Source organism: Balaenoptera acutorostrata, chromosome 1 (assembly GCF_949987535.1).
Source record: "Balaenoptera acutorostrata chromosome 1, mBalAcu1.1, whole genome shotgun sequence".
Lineage (NCBI taxonomy): Eukaryota > Metazoa > Chordata > Mammalia > Artiodactyla > Balaenopteridae > Balaenoptera > Balaenoptera acutorostrata.
In genome coordinates, this window is record NC_080064.1 from 154,249,886 (window position 1) to 154,271,740 (window position 21,855).

General features: G+C 34.9%; 1 protein-coding gene across 3 annotated transcripts in view; it reads right to left on the reverse strand.

Annotated features, from left to right (window-relative positions):
- Positions 1–21,855, reverse strand: part of SYT14 (synaptotagmin 14) — a 250,348-nt gene that overhangs the window by 129,107 nt on the left and 99,386 nt on the right. For 2 of the 3 annotated variants that reach the window (XM_007163980.2, XM_007163981.2), the window contains exons 3-4: positions 20,716–20,880; positions 14,000–14,215 (exon numbers count right to left, since the gene is read on the reverse strand). In XM_007163980.2, the coding sequence (XP_007164042.1) occupies positions 14,000–14,215; positions 20,716–20,880 (381 nt within the window). Of the gene's footprint in view, positions 1–13,999; positions 14,216–17,591; positions 18,520–20,715; positions 20,881–21,855 lie in introns of those variants that run through there. The other variant, XM_057533021.1, reaches the window with a different exon arrangement.

Below are 21,855 nucleotides of genomic sequence, written 5' to 3' on the forward strand. Positions count from 1 at the left end.
TAAACAATTTGGTTCATGCTTTCGTGGTCATAACTGTCTTCCTTATTCCTCCCTTAACTTCATATTCTATCTTTTGCTATAGCAGAAACTGGAAAGAAAGGATATTTGAATGACCTCTCCCCACACTGAGGTTTAGTTTCAAGAAAAACTCTTTAAAAAAAAAAGTGCTAAAATTTCAGAAGTGTTGTGAACAAGTTTAGAGGATATGTAAATAAATTTAGTGCAAATGCCTAGTTAAGTCTGTACCACACTCAACGTGCAGAATGAGAAACATGGAAGAGCAAACTGGGAAAACAGTATAGAGAAATTAATCAATTTCTAATTATTGTCTTCATGATAAGGTTTTTAATAAGAAACCAACACAACACCGATATATTCTTCAGTTCCAGTATTCATTTATAACTATTTACATTCTTTCTCAGTGATGGATTTTTAACTGAGCAGTACAGAGTCAGAATCACTTCTGAAAAAATGAGAGAAGGATATATGAGGAGTTAACATCATAAATAGACAATTATGATTTCATGTTTTAATGCTCTGATTAGGTTTTCCTTTCCCTTTTTCCTGTTTAACTTCTTTTGCTTTAGATGGACAAGTGATAATTTAGAAACTTCTAACTGTAATGAATCTTCCACTGGTCCACTAACTATAAATTAATTTAGATTAACTCTTTGAGATATAAACCCGTCCTAAGAAAATTACTTAATGGCTTTAATCAGATTACATTAGGCATGAGGGGATAGGAGGAAAGGTTATTTAAAAACAGAAGACTCGAGACTTCCCTAGTGGTGCAGTAGTTAAGAATCCGCCTGCCAATGCAGGGGACACGGGTTGGATCCCTGGTCTGGGAAGATCCCACATGCCGCAGAACAACTAAGCCCGTGTGCCACAACTACTGAGCCGGCGCTCTAGAGCCTGTGAGCCACAACTACTGAGCCTGTGTGCCACAACTACTGAAGCCTGCGTGCCTGGAGCCCGTGCTCCGCAACAGGAGAGGCCACCGTAAGGAGAACCCTGCGCACCGCAACGAAGAGTTGCCCCCGCTTGCCACAACTACAGAAAGCCCATGTGCAGCAACGAAGACCCAATGCAACCAAAAATAAAAAAATAAATAAAATTGATTCTTTAAAAAAAAAAAAAAAACAGAAGACTCAGTCCCTGGTCTAAAGAAGTTCAGAGTCTAATGAGGAAAAATTTTGATCTTATCCAGCTGTTCCATTAACTGATATTTCCTGACTTCCTTTTTTACTCACTGTCTACTTTACTCCTCTTCCCACAAGGAAAAAGGTACATTAATGTAAGCTTAAAAACACACAAAAGTATACTTTCTTTGAACAGTTTATATGTATATGTAAAGTATGAAAACAAGGACCAGAAGCATATATACCAAAGTTATAATGGTTGCCTCTGAGAAAGGGTGAAGGGATCAAGATAAGGGAACATTTAGCTTTCAGGTTAAATTTTTTAAAATTATAGTTGATTTACAGTATTATGTCAGTTCCACATGTACAGCAAAGTGAGTCAGTTATATATACATATATTTTTTCAGATTCTTTTCCATTATAGGTTATTAAAAGATATCAAACATAGTTCCCTCTTTTATACAGTAAATCCTTATTGCTTATCTATTTTATGAATAGTGGTTTGTATCTGTTAATCCCAAACCGCTAATTTATCCCTCCCCACCATGCTCCCTTTCCCCTTTGGTAACCATAAGTTAGTTTTCTATGTCTGTGAGTCTCTTTCTGTATTGTATATAGATCCATTTGTATTATTTTTTAGATTCTGCAATATAAATGATATCATATTTGTCTTTGTCTGACTTACTTCTAGTATGATATTCTCTAGATTCATCCATGTTGCTACAAATGACAGTATTTCATTCTTTATTATGGCTAAGTAATACTCCATTTGATAGACAGACAGACAGACAGATAAATACCACATCTTCTTAAGCCAATTGTCTATTGATAGGTTCTTGGGTTGTTTCCATGTCTTGGCTATTGTAAACAGTGCTGCTATGAACATTGGGGTGCATGTATCTTTTCAAATTAGAGTTTTTGTCTTTTCCAGATACATGCCCAGAAATGGGATTGCTGGATCATATGGTAGCTCTATTTTTAGTTTTTTAAGAAATCTCGATTGGGATTGACACATATACACTAGTATGTATAAAATGGATAACTAATTTTAAAAAATCCAATTAAAAAAAAAAAAAGAAACCTCCATACTGTTTTCCATAGTGGCTGTACCAATTTACATTCCCACCAACAGTATAGGAGGGTTCCCCCCCCCCTTTCTTTAATTGGAGTATAGTTGCTTTACAAACCCCTCCTTTTTTTTTTGGCTGTGCTGCACAGGCTTGTGGAATCTTAATTCCCCAACCAGGGATTGAACCCAGGCCCTCGGCAATGAAAGTGTGGAGTCCTAACCACTGGACCACCAGGGAATTCCCCATTTGTAGACTTTTTGATGCTAGCCATTCTGACAGGTGTGAAGTGATACCTCATTGTGGTTTTGATTTGCATTTCTCTAATAATTAACAATGCTGAGCATCTTTTCATGTGCCTGTGGGCCATCTGTATGCCTTCTTTGGAAAGAAGTCTATTTAGGCCTTCTGCTCATTTTTTGATTAGATTGTTTTTCTGATATTGAGTTGTATGAGCCATTTATATATTTTGGAAATTAAGCCCTTGTTGGTTGTATTACTTGAAAATATTTTCTCCCATCCCATAGGTTTGTCTTTTTGTATTGTTGATCATTTCCTTTGCTATGCAAAAGCATTTAAGTTTGATTAAGTCCCATTTATTTATTTTTGCTTTTATTTCTGTTGCTTGCAAGATTGATCTAAGAAAATATTGCTACAATTTATGTCAGAGAATGTTTTCCCTATGTTCTCTTCTAGGAGTTTTATGGTGTCATGTCTTATATATAGGTCTTTAAACAATTTTGAGTTTTTGTATATGGTGTGAGGGAGTGGTCTAATTTTATTGATTTACATGTAGCTGTCCAGCTTTCCCAACACCACTTGCTGAAGAGACTGTCTTTTCTCCATTGTATATTCTTGTCTCCTTTGTTGTAGATTAACTGACCACAGGTGTGTGGGTTTATTTCTGGGCTCTCCATTCTGTTCCACTGATCTATAATATGTCTGTTTGGGGGCCAATATCACAGTTTTGATTACTGTAGCTTTGTAGTCTTGTCTGAAGTCTGAGAAGGCTATGCCTCCAGCTTTGTTCTTTTTCCTCAGGATTGCTTTGGCAATTCTGGGTCTTTTGTGATTCCATATAAATTTTAGGATTATTTGTTCCAGTTCTGTGAAAAATGTTATGGGTAATATGATAAGGATCACATTAAATCTGTACATTGCTTTGGGTAGTATGGCCATTTGAACAATATTAATTCTTCTAATCCAAAAGCATGGGATATCTTTCCATTCCTTTGAATCATCTTCAGTTTCCTTTATCAATGTTTTATAGTTTTCAGCATATAGGTCTCTCACCTCCTTGGTTAAGTTTACTCCTAGGTATTTTTTCTGACATGATTTTAAACTGGATTGGTTTTTTACTTTCTTTTTGATATTTCATTGTTAGTGTAAAGAAATGCAACAGATTTCTGTATGTTAATCTTGTATCCTGCTACCTTGCTGAATCCATTTATTAGTTCTAATAGTTTTTGTATGAAGTCTTTAGGATTCTCTATATAGAGTATCATATCATCTGCACATAGTCACAGTTTTACCTCCTCCCTTCCAATTTGGATACCTTTTACTTCTTTTTTATGTCCAATCGCTGTGGCTAGGATTTCCAATACTATGTTGAATAGAAGTGGTGAGAGTGGGCATCCTTGACTTGTTCCAGAATTCAGCAGGAAGGCTCGCAGCTTTTCACCACTGAGTATTATGTTGGCTGTTGGGTTTGTTGTAAATGGCTTTAATATGTTGAGATATGTTCCCTCTATACCCACTTTGGTGAAAGTTTTTGTCATGCATGGATGCTGAATTTTATCAACTGCTTTGTCTGCATCTATGGAGATGATCATACGGTTTTTGTCTTTTCTTTTGTTAATGTGGTGTATCACACTGATTTCTTTGCATATGTTGAATCATCCTTGCAAACCTGGAATGAATCCACCCTGATCATAGTGTATGATCCTTTTTATGTACTGTTGGATTTGGTTTGTTAATATTTTGTTGAGGATTTTTCATCTATATGAAAGATACTGGCCTATAATTTTCTTTTTTTTTGTAGTGTCTTTGTCTGGTTTTAATATCAGGGTGATGGTGGCTTCACAGAATGAATTTGGGAGTTTTCCCTCCTCTTCAATCTTTTGGAATAGTTTGAGAAGGATAGGTATAAGTTCTCCTTTTTATGTTTGATAGATTTCCCCATTGAAGCCATCTGATCCTGGATTTTTGTTTGCAGGAAGTTTTTTTTATTACAGATTATATGTCATTTCTAGTGATTGGTCTGTTAAAATTATCTGTTTCTTCTTGACTCAGTCTTGGCAGGCTGTATGTTTCTAGAAATTTGTCCATTTCTTCTAAGTTGTCCAATTAGTTGGCATATGACTGTTCATAGTGTTTTCTTATTTTTTTTTTGTATTTCTGCAGTATCAGTTGTTATTTTTCCTCTTTCATTCCTTATTTTGTTTTTTTGAGTCCTCTCTCTTTTCTTCTTGGTGAGCCTGACTAGAGGTTTGTCAATTTTATCTTTTAAAAAAACCAGCTCTTGGTTTTATTGATCTCTTCTATTGTTTTTTTATCTCTATTTTATTTATTTCCTCTCTGATCTTTATTTCCTTCCATCTGCTGACATTGGGTTTTGTCGTTCTTATTTTTCTAATTCTTTTAGGTGGGAGGTTAGGTTGTTTGGGATTTTTCTTATTTCTTGAGGAACTTCCCTCTTAGAACTGCAATTGCTGCATCCCAGTATGTGCTGTCATTATTGTTTGTCTTGAGGTATTTTCTGATGGCCATGCCCCGCTATGCACGTACTGACATTGGGTTCGGCCCAGACCACATCCCAGGCCCTCAGGGCTGTCTCCATGCACCTAGATGGAGTCCTCTCCCAGGGCTAACCACACGAGTTTCAGTGCCTAGCTACTGCATGTACTAGCAGCCTCCCTCCCCACAGTGCATGTTTCCAGCTTGGAAGTGTGATGAGGTGGCAGCCAATAGTACTCGTCCCTCTCCACCCTAACAGGTTAAATTTTTAAAAGCAAAATGTATCCATGTATTACTACATAAAGTGTTTTAAAATATAGCCATAAAAAATTTCTGGAAAAAATATGCTAAAGTACTAATGGTGGTTGATTCTGGGTGGTATGAACATGAGTGAAGGACATTAACTTCTCAGTATTTACTGTTTAAGTTCCTACCAGTCCATCACAAGGGAAGGTGTAGCATTTTATTGGTTGATTAGTTTATTATTCTTATCAGAGATGCCCATATTAACAACAGTTGCCTTCTCACAGTTCCTAGAACTATACCTAAGTATCATAGTGATAGGGTTACCTTTATTACTGTTGAGACTGTTACAAAGACTTATAATATTAGATGGAGCTTCCTAAATCTCCTATCACATACTCTAAAGCAAAGGTCTACAGTCAAGATTTCTGCCAAACATTAAAAAATAATAATAAAACTAAGGTGTAACACTGCAGGTACAGGTAGTGTGCCACCTGCATAGACCCTTATGCTCTTTGCTGTGGTATGCTCAATACAATCACATCTGCAGGTGACAGGAGACTAGTTCTAGATTTCTGTACCCAAGATAATTGGAATACTTCCCATAGGAACCAAGTCCCAAAATCCTTCCCCTTATCTAAGTAATTTCCCACCATAGTCCATCATGAAGGTTTATAGTATCTCAAAAAACCAGCTCTGGCTTTTTTGGAATAAGCCTAGCAGGTAAAGTAATAAGTCACCAGTATATCCTTAAGGGCTGTTCAAGTTTTCTGTTAAATACAGCAGGCATAATATGCTTCATATCTGAGTTTGAGACCAAAACCCCAGATATTTCCCAGTTGTATGGTTCTTGATTTTCCTAGGTGTCCAAAGTCTTCCTGAAATTCTCTTAGAACAATGAGATAGCAATCTTGGAAGAAAAAAAGTGTCTATATTCTTGTACTAGGTAGGAGAGTACCTGATACAGTATGTTATGGTGGTCAAGCAACTGTGTCTGAATCAACTGATCCTGGATTTGTATCCCAGCTCTTACAGCTGGGTAAACTTGGGCATGTTAATGTACCTCTCTAAGCTGCTGTTTATTCAAAATTAATTAATTAAACAGATCAGTAAGTAATAAAATCAAAATATTTCTGTGAAGATAAAATTAAATTATATACAAAGACTTCAGCAGAGCCTGAAACACAATAAACATATATTTTACTGTAGCCACATTAATAAACATCCCTCTGGCTGGAGGGCTCCTTTACCATAGGGCCTTCCCACCATGCTATCCTCCAGATTTCCACTATACTCTAAAACAGTGAGGGTTTCTTCCCTGGGCTCCAAAGTTGACAGCCATGTTGGGCCTAGTCTTCAGAAATAGCTTTGAGTTTTCCATTTCCTTAAAGAGATTACCTCACAAAGTACAAACACACTTGCCTCCCTCATTAGGGACAGTTTCCTAGGAGCTGTACCTTGTTGGTAAGCTTAAACTTACGGCAAATACATTATTGCCCTCAGGTAATAAGATTATTGTCAGTCCATTTGTGACTCTATGTAATGCTCCCTAAATGTATCTGAGACTGAGTTCCTATAGGCTTTGCTAACAGAAACCTGTAAAGTGTCAGGTCCCATTAACTGTCAGATTGCCATTAGCATTATTCCTCCACTTCCCAGACATGCCTCAACCCCTAGCAATGGACACAGGCCATGTTCAATTTATAGTGTATCTCTCTTATTTACTAGCTTGGTTACTGAATAGTTCTTTTTAAAAGCACTGACCTGTTCTCTGGTTACAAACACTTAGAGCCTCAGTTTTGCTCCTAATGAACTGTATGATCTTAGTAAAGTTGCATGTCTCTAGGTGTGAGTTTTGTAATCAGTCAATTAAGGATACCTTTAATGTCTATGATTTAATTTCTATCATTCCACTACTAGACAAGTATCTCAGACAAAAAAAAAAATTATGAAAGATATATATAGATTTACCATGGAAAACACAGCAATCCCACCAGCTTATTTTAAGACTGGAAGTGTATAAAAATAGGTTTTTAGGACCACTGTGTACAGCTGTGTAGGCTGTGCACTGCAATAAGTCCCTGGCTGAGGGGGGTGCTTAAAGTACAGTGTGCACTGGGTCCGCCAAAGCTTACACCTGGAGGAAGGAATGCCTTTTTCTTCTTACATAGGTGGTATCTGCTAACTGAACTATATTCTCATGATGAACTGTCTGCTCAAAGTTGGTACTGCTTTCTAATTCATCCACCCAGTAGGCTATGCCTTTACCTAAATTGCACAAAGACATCTCATTTTACAGGTCACAGGTGGCCTGCAAAAGTAGCACTATAAAAGAATTCTACACTACTAGTAACAATTGATCTCATCACATAAAAAGATCTCCAAAACACAAAGATGCAGGAAGAGTCTTCAAGATCAATTTCTCCCCAAATTGGTCACACTTACAGTACAGACACACATACACACACACATACACAATAAAGAATTCTTCAGAGGAGAAATGTTCACGAACAAAAACCTGAAGTCAAAGAAAAGGCTTATCAAAAATCTAAATAAACCATGTAATATAAATAACTTTTACTATTTTAAGACTAAAAATTTTTGTGTCAAAGGCATCCGGAAAACACAGACACAATTTTTTTTATACTTACCCTCTTCACACAGAAATTGTGAAAATCAATAGAACAATATAAAGCAGTTAAAATACACTTAAAGAAAATATAAACAAAGAAGTTATTACTCTTCAGTATTAAATTATTTTAAAAGTAACATTTAAATAAAAGGAATAAAGAAATGTGTTTTAATGACCCTAATTTTAAGAAAACATCAAAATCAATAGCATGGAGCTTGTGAAGCAGCCATAGAAAGAGAGTGGCAAGTGTGTGTGTGTGTGTGTGTGTGTGTGTGTGTGTGTATATATATATATATATATATATATATATATATATATATATATATGGGTTACATGTACCCTAAGACATAAGTGATGCTGGAAATTATTTTTAATAGCATTTAAAATTAACTCACTAAAAAAAATAACATCATATGATTTTTAATAACATAGCTATGCCACCATATGCAAATATAGCTTGGTAATCTCTATGGTGAACTGAGAATGAAAAGCTATAAATAACAGAGACATTCTAATAATTTTACACTACGTTTGTTCTTTATATAAAATCTAATAGGCTTCTCCTATCTAATATAAAAATGGAAAGTACTAAATAGCATGAATGGAATTTCAAAGGTTGTTCTATCTTACCAACTTAAACAAGATATCACAACCTACTATTTAACTTAGGCCTTTTTAAAATAAGAGGATTATCGGAAAATCTGCTTAATTTTAAGAACAACAAAGTAAAATAAATTAAAATTGTGAACAAAGAAATTTGATAAATTATTTTAATGTTTATATTTCCTAGAAAAATTTCTTACAGATATTATCCCCTTTTGTATTCCAAAAAATGGAAGATTAACATGGCCACCTAGAGGAGAAAATATGATCAACAAATAGAGGCCATAATATTTTCTTACTTTTTCTACAGTATCTGTATTTCAGATTCATAATATATAAACTGTTCTAAAGGACCCAACTGAAGGGGTTAATTATGAATGAAAGAGACTTAGGGAGGATACTAAAGCAGCAGTGATGACTAAACAGAAGCTAAAGCATCATTCATTTTTGCAGGGGACTTGACAAGTACAGCCTTTTTAAACTTACTGCATGATCTTAGGTTAAAAATTACTTATTTGATCTAAAATCTCCTCTCACTTCTGTAAAATGGAAATAATCTTATCTACCACAATGTGTTGCAGTGAAGCCTAAGTATAACAACGTGTACAGAAACTAACAGAGTCAGGCACATAGTAGGAGCTCAATGAATGGTAGTTCTCCCTACTTGATCAGAAAGTTCTCTTGCACTGGTCCTCCTAATCCCTATCCAGGCCCTCCCTGACCCTCTCTACTCTTGTAGATATTTCCAATATTGGCTGTTCCAAAGCTTCTCTACTGGAATTATTCAGAGTTTGAGAAATGGGGTAATGGTTCTTTACCAGCCCTAATGAGGTAACAATATGTCATGTAAAAAATGTACATTTAAAAATATTTTTCCTTCTACCTTATAATTCCCTTTAGTCACCTCAACCCACATTAGTCAAGTGTGACCTTCATAAACCTGCAGAACAGTATGCAGAATAAAGGGTCAGAGCAGTAAAGAGAAGCATAACCTACTCTACCGATCCCTTTCCTTGTACCTCAGGAGAATGAACCAAATCCTATAAGAGAACTATACTCAGTAGCCCTCTTAGGTGACCGGACATGAAGTGAGCAGTACTTCTCCTGAGTCAACTATGCAGAGGCACAACCACCTGGCAGAGACTCAAATGTGTATTAGAAGCAAATCCCCATCCTTCCCAAATATATACCAGAGGAGGGTTACTATTGTTGAGTTGGAGGGAGAAGGTGAACCCCTTCAACTACCTCTTTCTTGACTCTGAAAGTTGATAGAGAACAAGTGGTATGAAAGTGCAGGCAGCAAATGTACACTCTCTTCCACTTATTCTCTCCTAACCACCTTCAATCTCATGTATGATTCTACACTATTAAAATGTACACTGAAAGTAACTGATCATCTTCTACAGGACAAAGGGGCTTGTCTGAATTCTCATCCTCCCCAGTCTCTCTGTGGTGTAGCATTCAAAACTCTCCTTCCGTGTCTGACGAAATGCAACATTCTCCCGATTCCCCACTTTATGGTTGTTACTTTCTCTTCTCTGTTTAAGTGACATCCTTAATTCTCTGTTAATGAAAGGAGATGACTCTTATCTTTTCTCTCCATACATTCTCCCTCAACAATTTAATCCCTTCCCTTGATTCCTATTCTCTAAGTATATACAATCTGAAAAAACCTTCTCCCAAACTCCGTTCATGATTTCAAGATCCACAGCCATTTCCAGTTGCCTAAATATTCTGCCTTACCATATACACAAAACCACTTTTATCTTCCACCCCAACCCACCATTCAAGAAAAAAACATCCCTCTCTGGATTTCTTATTTATATTAATGACCTCATCATTTTCATAGTCATACTTGCTGGAAACTAGTGTCATCTTTGACACTTCCTTCCTTCTTTCTAATGTTCCAAATACATTTAGTTCCTAAATCCAGTAAATTGCACCTCTGTAATGTCTCTCCTATCCTCCTATATTCCTCTTGCCACTATTTTAATGCAGATTTTTACCATTTCCCACATAGATGACTCCAAAGACCTCCTTAATTGGTGTCTTTTCCTATAGCCTTCCTGTTGCTACATTACTCTTTCTAAAGCACATCCCTGGTCATGGTTCCTTGGTGAAAAACTTCTAGTGAGTTTTCACTGGTTAACAAATTAAATCCAAACTTCTACTCAGTGAGGCACTCCAGGCTTTAGACCTCATCTCTTTCCTTTTTATTTTACATATATATATATGTGTGTGTGTGTATATATCTATGTGTGTATATATTGATATACACTATATATATTGATATACTGATACATATACATATATATACTTATATACACACATACACACACACACACACCTATGTTAGAGCCAAGAGGACTTTTCTCTTGTCCTGAAATAGTCCCTACATTTTACCACTGCGTACTCTGGCATTTATGAACTTCCCTCTATCTAAAATACCTCTGCTTATTCTTTTCAACTTTATACCCATTCTTCAAGGCTGAACCCAAATGTCATTTTCATGGAAGTTCTCTCACATCTTCCCCAATGGATGGTAATTCACTCCCTTCCTTAAAACCTTTTAGCATTTTATACGTACTTCTGCATCTTTGCCTGTGGGCATGTTCAGAACTTACTATCACTTGAAATTGCTTTTCTCTAAAATCTGGAGCTCTGAAATCTCCCTCTCTAATCAAGTTTTCCTATTCTTCCCTGACTCCACTGATTGCTGTGAGTGTATTTTGTGCACACAGCAATCTTTGATTTTTCAATTAGCAATAACCTATGATACAAAAAACTATCCTCCTAGTCTACTGTTATCTTACATTATCACTTGATCATCTCCCCATCCTAAATCCCAATGACAGTATTTTAACAACAACAAGGATATCCATCTCTACCTGGATATTCCACAGACACCTCAAATTCAGTATGACTGAAACTAAATTATCTCCCTCCCACAAACTTACTGCTCTTATGCTTTCTAGACTAATTAAACAAACTTAATTCCTTACTCACTGCATATGTTCAGTCACTCACCAGGATATACTGAGACCATCCCTCAATCTACAAATTCTTTGTCCCTCAGTTAACACTGCTAATGAGGATCTCATCACTGTTTATCTAACCAGTCCTTTTGCCTCCAGTAGTTCCTACCTCCAATTCATCTTCTATTACAGTAGTTAAATAATCTTTCGTAAACACACTGACCTAAAAGTGTCACACTATCCAGCTTAAAAACCTTCCAGGGTTCTACATTCCCTGTAAGACAACATCCAAACTCCTGAGCATGGCATTCAGCACAGATCCTAGGTTAAAGACACTGACCCACACTGTCTTCTGCTTTCCTGCAATCACTATTACACGGTGGTTGAACAGTTCTCCCTCAAGTCTAGTTCACCTATCCTGTGAAGACTGCATCATAGATCAGACTTCCCCTTTCGCCGCCTCCCAAACAAAGTCTCAGTCCTCCTCTGTATTTCTACATTACGTTGTTCATGTAACTAGCAGACCTCTTAACACACTACATTACACATGTACTCACTGGTCATCCTCCTCCAGTCTGTGGGCTCTTTAAAACAAGCTTGTTTTTATTCATCTTTACATCCACAGGATCTAATATGGCACATAAAAAACTTTCAACAAATGTTTATGAAATAAATAATTTCAGAATGCCTAAAATCAATCTACCCTGGGTAGATTGGTCATTGATTAATCGTTTATCATTGATTGATCAATCACTGATTGATCATTGATTAATCATTTATCAAATGATTTAGGGTAGAAATGGTAGAAAAGTACAAGTGGGTCCTAAATATATAGGTGAAATGAAATGAGAGGGTGATTCCAGAGGTGAGGGCAGGAACAGAAGAGCCACTGAGATTACGCTTCTCTCTTCACCCTTTTCCCCACAGATTGTTGAGCCACGTGAGAATAATAGAACTACAAGGAAGAAGCAATCAAGCCAGCAGACAGGCAGAAGAAGGAGTGAGCAGGGAAAAATAAAACCCTAAACTGAAGCTGCAGAAAGGGAAGTGTCTAGGGTCACAGACTACACACTCAGGGCTTGCTCGCAGCTACTCACTATCATCACCATCACTGCTTCACCACCCATAACTACGACTACCATTTACTGATCACTTACCTATCACGCACCAGACACTATGCTAAAAACACCACACATACCATTTAATGTCCATGACAACCCTATCAGCAAGGTATTATTCACACTTAGAGAAAATGAAACAAACCTAGAAACTATCAAGTACACTGCCCATTAAGTACACTGCCCAAGGTTTCACAGCCAATATGGTAAGTCACAGGGCCAGAATGTGAACAAGAATCAGGCTTCAAGACCCATTCTCTTTCTGCTCTACTATTCATGAGCCAGGGTTTACATAAGTTGGGGACTGGCTTTACTGCTTTTGCATTATTTAGTTATCTTTGTAAGCCCATGTCTTATTTTCTCTAGTACTAAGAAAGGTATTTTTGAGGGTAGAGTCCATGTCTAATATTTTGTATTTCTTTCCTAGCATCTCATAATGAGCCTTCCATATTTGATTAATTTCTTACTGTACCTATGTACTAGCAGAAATAAAAGGGAGATATATCAATCTTTAGTTAGCATGAAGCCAAATACAAAAATTTAACTCCTTTGACAACTGTATGTGCCAAAGTAAGTCATCAATAGTAACAGGCCCCAAAACATAAACCACAGCTACAATATCAAGGTTAGTTTGTGTTTGATATAATAATAAAAATGCTATTTAAAATATATTGCTCTTTTCTTCATATATGGGCATAAATATAATAATTACTAGGAGTAGTCACACATTGTATTCAGCACACAAACAACTTACTTAGATGTGGAAATAAAAATGCTTTAGGTAATGGTAAAACCTTTTTTATTTCTCTTTTAGAAAGATATAAAAACACTTGAGAGTGGACCTGTATCTTCTACATAGCTTGAGTTCTAATGTCAATGTCAGCACATGAGGCAAAAATCAACAGGGGACAAAAAAATCCTTGAAAATTCCTTAAATTTCCCTTTAAAGTTTCGTATAATACAGTACCGGCTCTCAATAAATCTATCTCAGACAGTTTTTCCTCCTACATGGAAGAGATCACCACTCCTTCTGCTTCATGCCACATGAAGTATCTGGCTCATGTTAGGGCCCATACTGAATGAAAAAGCATTCATTTACACACTAGAATCATATTCAACACTGTGAGAGTCTTAGACCATATCAGTTCCTGTAACAGGTATTTAGGAACTGATTCCATCTGAGACAACAGCAGATTCACACTTCCCATCTCATGATTGCTAGGCATATGTTCATTATGAAAAGAGAGCTAGAATTACCACTGTATTTAAATTATTTGGTGTTTTGCTTTTGGGTGTTTTGGTTTTAGTTTTGGTTTTTGGCTTGAGCCCAAAGATTTGAATTTGAATAAATTATATTCCCAGAAATGTGACCCTACTATATATGCCATCTCTTATTTATTGTGCAACCACAGACATCTAGAGTTTTAGAAACAAATAATCAAATACTATAGTGTAAAAAGAAAAAATACTTAACCTATCTTACCTTCATCTATTGATGCTTCACTACTGTATCCATCATACTCTGCAGAGAGAGGGCTATATTTCTGTCTTGTTTCCCAAGTATAGCTCTTTTGTCTAGAATCTGCCAATGGTAGTCTGGAATTGTGTGTTCTGGATAAGGCCTCATGATATTTACCCAGGGCTTCATCTTCACTTTCAGAGGATGAACCATGCTCATCTTTGTCAATGTAGGAATTATCTATTTGGAACGACAAGGAGAGCAGATCAAAATATAACGCAATAAAATGTAGCGAATTTGCTATAGTTACATACATGTTACATGCTTATATATGTATCACATATATTCATACACACACAAATATATATATATATTAAAACATATATATACACATCACACAATCTGAATTTTCAGCTTTAGAAAAATATTTTTTCATTTAAGAAGCCCAAGCTTTAGATTTTTATGTTTTAATAGAAAAATCTGACTTGTATATTTGAATTATATAAGTAATATTAGTCATAGGGATTTTCCAACCACGGTACAGGTAAACAGAGTAATAGGGCTCTCCATCTTACACAATTTTTTTTAAAGCATCAGTAGCACACAAAGGAAGTTATAAGTATTGCCAATACATATGGACCTGATTCAAATAATTCATGCTACAAGAGACATTTTTGGTTATCATATTAGTCAAAATTTTCGTAACTGATGACGCTCAGTGTTAGAAGTAGAACAAAGAAATGGACAGACATACACTATTGATGGAATTATAAGTGGTACAACTTTGCTAGAGAGCAATCTGGCTATACATATCAAACTTTCTAATCTGCATAGTCTTTGACCCATTTCTAGGAATTTACCAATTCCATTTCTAAGAATTCAGCCTAAGAAAATAATTAGCAAGTGAGCAATGATATGTATTTGAGACAATTTACTGTACTGTGTTTAACAGCAAAGGAAAACAAAAATAAAATATAAGCTAAATGTCCATTGCTGAGCCTTGGTTAAGTAAATTATGATACATCTATGAAATGATATACTACACAGTCATTAAAAATGAGGAGGTGAACTTACAAGTACACACAGGGAAAGAATAACTACCACATCATGTTAAGAGAAAAGAGAAACTTCTCATGTTAAGAGAAAAGAGAAGAAAAGAGATTAACATACGTATGCCTACATGCAACATATACACACATACATGCAGTATAAGTTTACACGTACATACAAAAACGTCTGGAAGCATATACACCAAGCTTAACACATTATCTGTGAAAGGTAGACTTACTATGAAAATTTTACTTAAATATACCCAAATTTCAAATAAATTTTTCAGAAGGTAAATTAATTAATTTTATATTATTTTAAAAAGCACTAGTTATTACCATTTTTTTAAGGTAAAAATTTTGAAACTGTATCATGTTGAGATTCATTTAGACCATGATGCAACCTTCTCAGAATTATAAAACAACTCTAGAAGGATAAAGAGACCATAGCAGTCAGAATTTATTAGTTCAGTCTAGATATTTCTCTCATTATACTCAGCTAAGATCATCTGCACTAGAGGAATCAAGGTTTGAAATTCAGGTGGGAGACACAGAACGAGTAATTTTAAAATATGGGATAGAAATTGAATGTTTAGAGTTAGAAGTAAGGGAGCTTGGACGTCACTAGTCTAAGTCCCGCTTTTTAATTCAGCAAAATAAAACCATCAAAGGGTAAAACTATGACTAATGTTATATTCTGCACTGTCCAATTTAGTAGTCACCAACCACATGCAGCTATTTAAACTAAGTAGAAATAATAAAATTTAAAATCTAGTTCTCCAGTGCTACTAACCACGTTTCAAGTGCTCAATAGCTACCTGCGGACAGTGGTTACTGTTTGGAGCAATATAGCTATGTAGAACTTTTCCATCATTGCACAAAGTTCTATTGGACAGTGCTGAGATGGCAGATCTAGTCTAGAACCTAAGCATTCTGACTCCCAGCATTTAGCACTTGTGGGATACCATGGTGGTGGTCTTAAGGCAGCAGAAGAGCTCCGAGGAGGGTAACTAGAAATTCACCTACTACAAAATATTACCTAAAGTAGCCCTGCATTCAGGAACAGAGAAGGAAACTCTTCCTCCTCTTATTATACCTTATAAGCTCTGTCAGAACCTAGGACACAGGTACTAGCAACATTATAGTTCAGCTAATGAAGGGACAATCCATATGGGTCGAATGATTTTCAAAACGATTTTAGAACATAACATGTTTTCAGTTTAGTACCGACTATAATCTAGAATACTTCAGAAATATTTGATTTCTTTTAGGTAGCAGCATGTTTCTTAATGAAAACAAATCAAAACAAAATTTAAAATTCTGTATTGCTACCTGCAGTATTTATTACTAGCATCCATTCTACTGTTATTTTATGAATAAAATAATATGTAAACTATTCTACTTAATTTTATTTCTCTTTTAATTTTTGCTACTTCAAGTAATAAGGCTACCAAAACTAAACCAAGGCTACCAAAAAAACACTGAATCTGACATTCAAAAAACTGCTCCAAGAATAGACTTCAAAATGGAGGTATTTCCAAAAATTGGCATTCCTTTCTAATTAGCTCATCCATCCTGGATTAGCCTCTATTATATCATTTAAAAAACATTCATATAATTGATAAATAGCAGACCCTATTATGCACAAAGTCATGTAGCAGACCTGAAACAGTCTTCTTCATTTCTACTGCTATTCAGTATTTTGGTTGTTTTATGAGAATGTAAATATACACAAAAATTCTGTATGTATCTTTTATAAATACAAGCCAGTGTACTTCTGGCCTTGTGATCAGATCAGCAATTAATGAAAATGACTAAGGGATAACCAGGTGTAATAACTAGCGATATGAAACAATTCTGCAACCAAAACCAAGTAACTGTCAGCTAATTGTTTTAAAAATTGTTACAAATATTGTGGATGAAAACTATAACTGCTTAGTTGGAATCTTAATTCTACATAGAGAACTCATGAATAATAATAGATTGTTCATGTATATACATTGGAAACATATAAGTCATATAAAACTCAATGTATGGCTAAATGAATAGATACATATCCTGAAGCATGTTATTCAATAAGATAAAAATCTATTGCTCTCAAGGAAAAACAGAAAACATTTGGTACATTCTTACTAGGAAAGATGTGAAGAGCAACACGGTATAAAGGGCTTAAGGGTTGGTTACAAAAATATAAAATTTTTAAATCCAACTATAGCATACCAAATAAATTCCAATTAAAGTATGCACATAACTTAAGAAAACCACAGAATTTCTGGTTGTAAAATAAATGGACATTAAGTAAAATTAAGGCCCTTAAAATTGGCCAAATAATGCAGGGACCAGGGGCAGTAACTAAATTAGAGGTATACAAATAACATGAATGCTTTTCAAATGACTGTGAGAAAAAACTGCATGACTTTAAAAATGTCTCCCAGTAAGAGGATTCAAGAAAGTCTTAAATTAGACACACAGACATGTATAGAAAAATTTAGAAATTTGGATGATGTTTCCCTAATTGTAAAAAATCAAGAGAAAATTTTATCACTCAAACTCACATTAGGAGACCTCACCTTTTTCTGGTATTATCTCAGAATGTTTTTCATCTTTACTCTTTGCTGTTTCTTTTTTGGCAGAAATGGCTTCGTTTTTCTTTGTTTTTATGTCTCCTTTCACTTTGTAGTAATTTGTTGGATTTATTTGTTCTTTGATTTTTCCATAACACTTACCTTTAGAATTAGTTGATGCTGCTGGATGCATGTCTTCTTTCTTAATGGATTTCTGTATCATATGTCTATTGCTTTCCAAAATACCTTTTGGAGAACATTCATTTCCTGAACACTTATTCCCTTTGGATCCTTTACTTTTAATATGTTTTTCAGCCTTCTTTAAATAATTTTCTTGCATTTCTTGAAATCTTACCTCCTTTAGGTCATGCTTACCATTATTGGAAATTCCTAATCCATATTTTCTACATCTGTCAGTACTTTCAAGTTCTTGACAAGTAGATCCAGCCCTTGCATTCTGCTTGCTAAATGATATCCCACCATCACTCATCTGGCCTTTCAAAGAAGAATCACCAGCAGTATCGGTTTCTTGATATTTTGATTGCGTCTGTTGCCTATTATTAATATGTTTAAATACTCCTTCTTCATTCATTCCTTGATCTTGTTTTTGTGAAACTGAAGTATTATAGCTATATATTCGATTTGCTTGGTGCTCTAAATTGAATTGTGTTTTCTGACAATTAGTGTTTTTGGAGACTTCTGGTAACGTGGTATTTTCTCGTTTAGAAGTATCTACAGCTTCTGTTGCTGCAGGGCTTTCCTCTTCTGGGCGAAAGCCACTTATCATACTTGTTACCTGTTCAGCAACCGAGTCAGTGAAAGCATAGCTGACTTCCCCCACAGCAGTGGTCAAATCTTCCACAGCATTACTGATTGTGTCGACCAGAGAGGACACTGAAGGCAGATTCTGCTGAAAATTTTTGAAAAATGCCATTTTCTAATTCCTTGTTCCTAAAAGGTGCAATAATGGAATTTTCTCTTCTCAAAAAATCAACCACTTTCAAGTCTGAATTTAACATTTACTTAAATGGTGCTATTCATTAGCTCAATATCAGTATTTCACATTGTATCTTTTAATTTTTCTGTAAATGCTTATGCAATGGAAGAAATATGTTGAAGTAAAGACGCTTCAAAAAAAAAATCAAACCACTTGGTTTAAACGAAATGACTTTTTTCCCACTCCACAGCTATCATAACAGCAGCAAGACAATATTTTCCCCTCAAATACTATTGAGTTTTTATTCTATACCTGCAAGAAGAAGTATAAAAAGGATTTTTATTATGTACTTTTTAGTTTATTTATTAATAGTCTATGTATGGGAACCATCCTATCTTATTAACAAAGTACAAATATCATTTCAAAATAAAAAATATATTAAGGGTTTCCCCTATATATTCCCTTAAATATATACTTGTTTACATATCTAAACAATTTTGCATAGAGGTTAGAATAGGCAAGAGCAGAGGGTGAACATTTGCAGAGTTGCTATTACATGTAAGGCATTGTGATTTACAAATTTTATCTTACTTGATCTTACAATAACTCTAGGAGGTAAATATTATTATTCTTATTTAATAAGTGAATAAGAAACAGTCTCAGAAAAATTAATAAGGTCCCCGAGACCTTTCCAATGGATCCTCAAGGTCAAAACCAGTTTTACAATAAGAGTAAGAGGATATGTAACTTTTCACTTTCATTCACTCACAAGTGAGCACTTGGATTTTCCAGAGGCCATATGACAGACTGAATGCAGAAGCAGATGTGAGAATCCAGTTGCTTCCTTCTTCTGTGCCAGTCATTAAAGAGATTTGCAACGTAAAACAATGTCACTCTTCTCACCAAACTTTTCTCATTTTCGTTTTAGAAAATATATAGTTTTTAAAATGAATACATTTATATTAACATGTAATAGGCTTATTGTTGGGTTTTTAAAAATAAATCGATAAAAAATATTTTAAAATTTTCTTAGCCTGTAACTTCTAATTTGGTACATACCAACAGCTATAACTCACATAAACAAAAGCTCTTTGGGGTCCTCAATAATTTTTAAGAGTGTAAAGGGATAAGACCAAAGAAAAACCAGAAATGCTAAAACACAGAATTACTGGAGGTTGCTAAAAGAGGTATCTTTAACCAGTTCATTCTACACAAATGATGAAAAAACAGGACTGAAGTGACGTATGAGAAACATTAAACTTGATCAAACCAAAACCACATGAAGTACTATAGTTTCCTAATGCAAAAGCTGCACGATGTAATTCAATAATAAGATTTTCATAAACAATGAGGCTATCACTTTTTAAGTTATCAGAAATAAGAGAAAAGCATCTCTTCAACATTTATACATGGACAAGAAAAGCAAGGTTTCTCTTCTATTGTTCCTTAAAATTCTTCTCAATTAATGTCTTACTTTTACAATTTTCAACTTGCTCCTGCTATCATTTACATAAGCCAGTTTTTGGAAATAGCAAATAAAGAACTCTTGTAATGATTTTAAAATATAAAATTTTTTCATAAGAGAAAGAACAGTTTCACAGCCCTCATCTTTCCTGCTATCTAGTAACACTAAGTCATATAATATGCCTGTGGTGCCAAGGGAGGGAGAAGAATACTAATTTTCATAATCACACTTTATACACTAAGTTACCAGGGAAAACCACCTTCTCCAAACAATAAAATTATCCATCACTGAGAATTCAACAGCACGTAAAGGTAAAGGGTGAATACTTTCAAAAGCCTTCTAGGGACACGGGAAAAAAGCTCTCTAAAGAACTATTTGGACAATGGATTAAAGCATAAAATGTAATAAGATATGTCCTTCTTCTTAAAGCATATCTGTTCATATAATAGGCTCAAAAGCATACCTTATATTTGAAAAATAAAAATGTCATTAAATGATGGTATACAATTCATCATTATGCACTATGATAGCAATTCATGGGCAATAAAAAGATAACTGAACATAATTTACTGAATACATCTTTTACTCTCAGAATAGTGGCTCAAGGTTAGTTTACTACATGTCAAAATCAAGCTTTTTATTGTATATATATATTTTTTTTTTAAAGAAAGTAATAAATAGTACAGACAGAAAGACCAAACAAGGGAAAGCAGTGATATGATACTTACAAATTTTATCTTGTGAATTCTTCTTTGTACTGTATCCTGAACCAAGATCTGGAAACCCGCCAACATTTTCAAAACAGAACTTCTTATTAATATAGAGAAAAAGGAGCAGCATCAAGATAATAAACACCCCAACAGCTGACAAAAATCCAACTGCCTCTGGAGATACTAGAGGGGAAAAAAATTCACAGCTGTAAGCATTTATTCTTCTTCAAGTTACAAACAAGAAGGAAACCCCTATACATGTGTTAGATTACTGCCTTATTTGAATTATATTTAAAAATTTTCATAGTTCACAACAGTTCAGTTTATAATAAAAACAAATTGCACAGTTTAATGAGTTGTTCAATTTATACAAGAGTATTAAAATCTTCTAAAACTTTCCCTATAAATTATGTGGGAACAATCTTAAAAGACGAGTCTATAAAAGAGGCAGTTATCATATGTTTAGTCCATTGAAAAGTATTACAAAAATTTTAAAACAAGAATTAGAAAAACTTATTTCCCAAGCACAGGTCTATCACTTAATAGAATTTATGAGAACGTATATGATTCTTCTTATCTCTAAAAGCTTCAAGGGCCTTTTTTTATTAAACAAACTCTGGACTTCTTGACATTGAAAACTGCAGCCTCTCTTCAATATTACACTCCAATCAAATGATTCCACTCACTGCCTCAGAATCAGCTATAGCATTACCACATGCCTTGTTTTTGTTTGCCCTCTTCCCCTTGCCTGGAGTGACCAAGTGTCCTCTCTACCAAATCCCATTCATTCATTCAACCAACAAATACTTTTGGAGCAGCAGCCATATACCAGGCATTATCACATACGCATTTCCTGTCTTCCTTGAACAGTCTAGTGAAGGCAGTTACAACATGGTGCAATAAAGGTTATGATTGGGGAAGAACAAGGACTATGAGAATTATAGAAATACTTAACCCAGTGTTGAAGGATCAAGTAAGCTTTTCTGAAAGTAATGGCTGCTGTGATTATATTTTCAGAGTTATTAAGAATTAGCCAAGTTAACACTATTCCAGGCAGAAGAAACAGCATGTGCATATAGAGACAGGAGATCACAATATATTCCAGAAACTCCATGAAACTTTGTTATGATGAACTACCAGGTTCTCAAGAGAATCTGA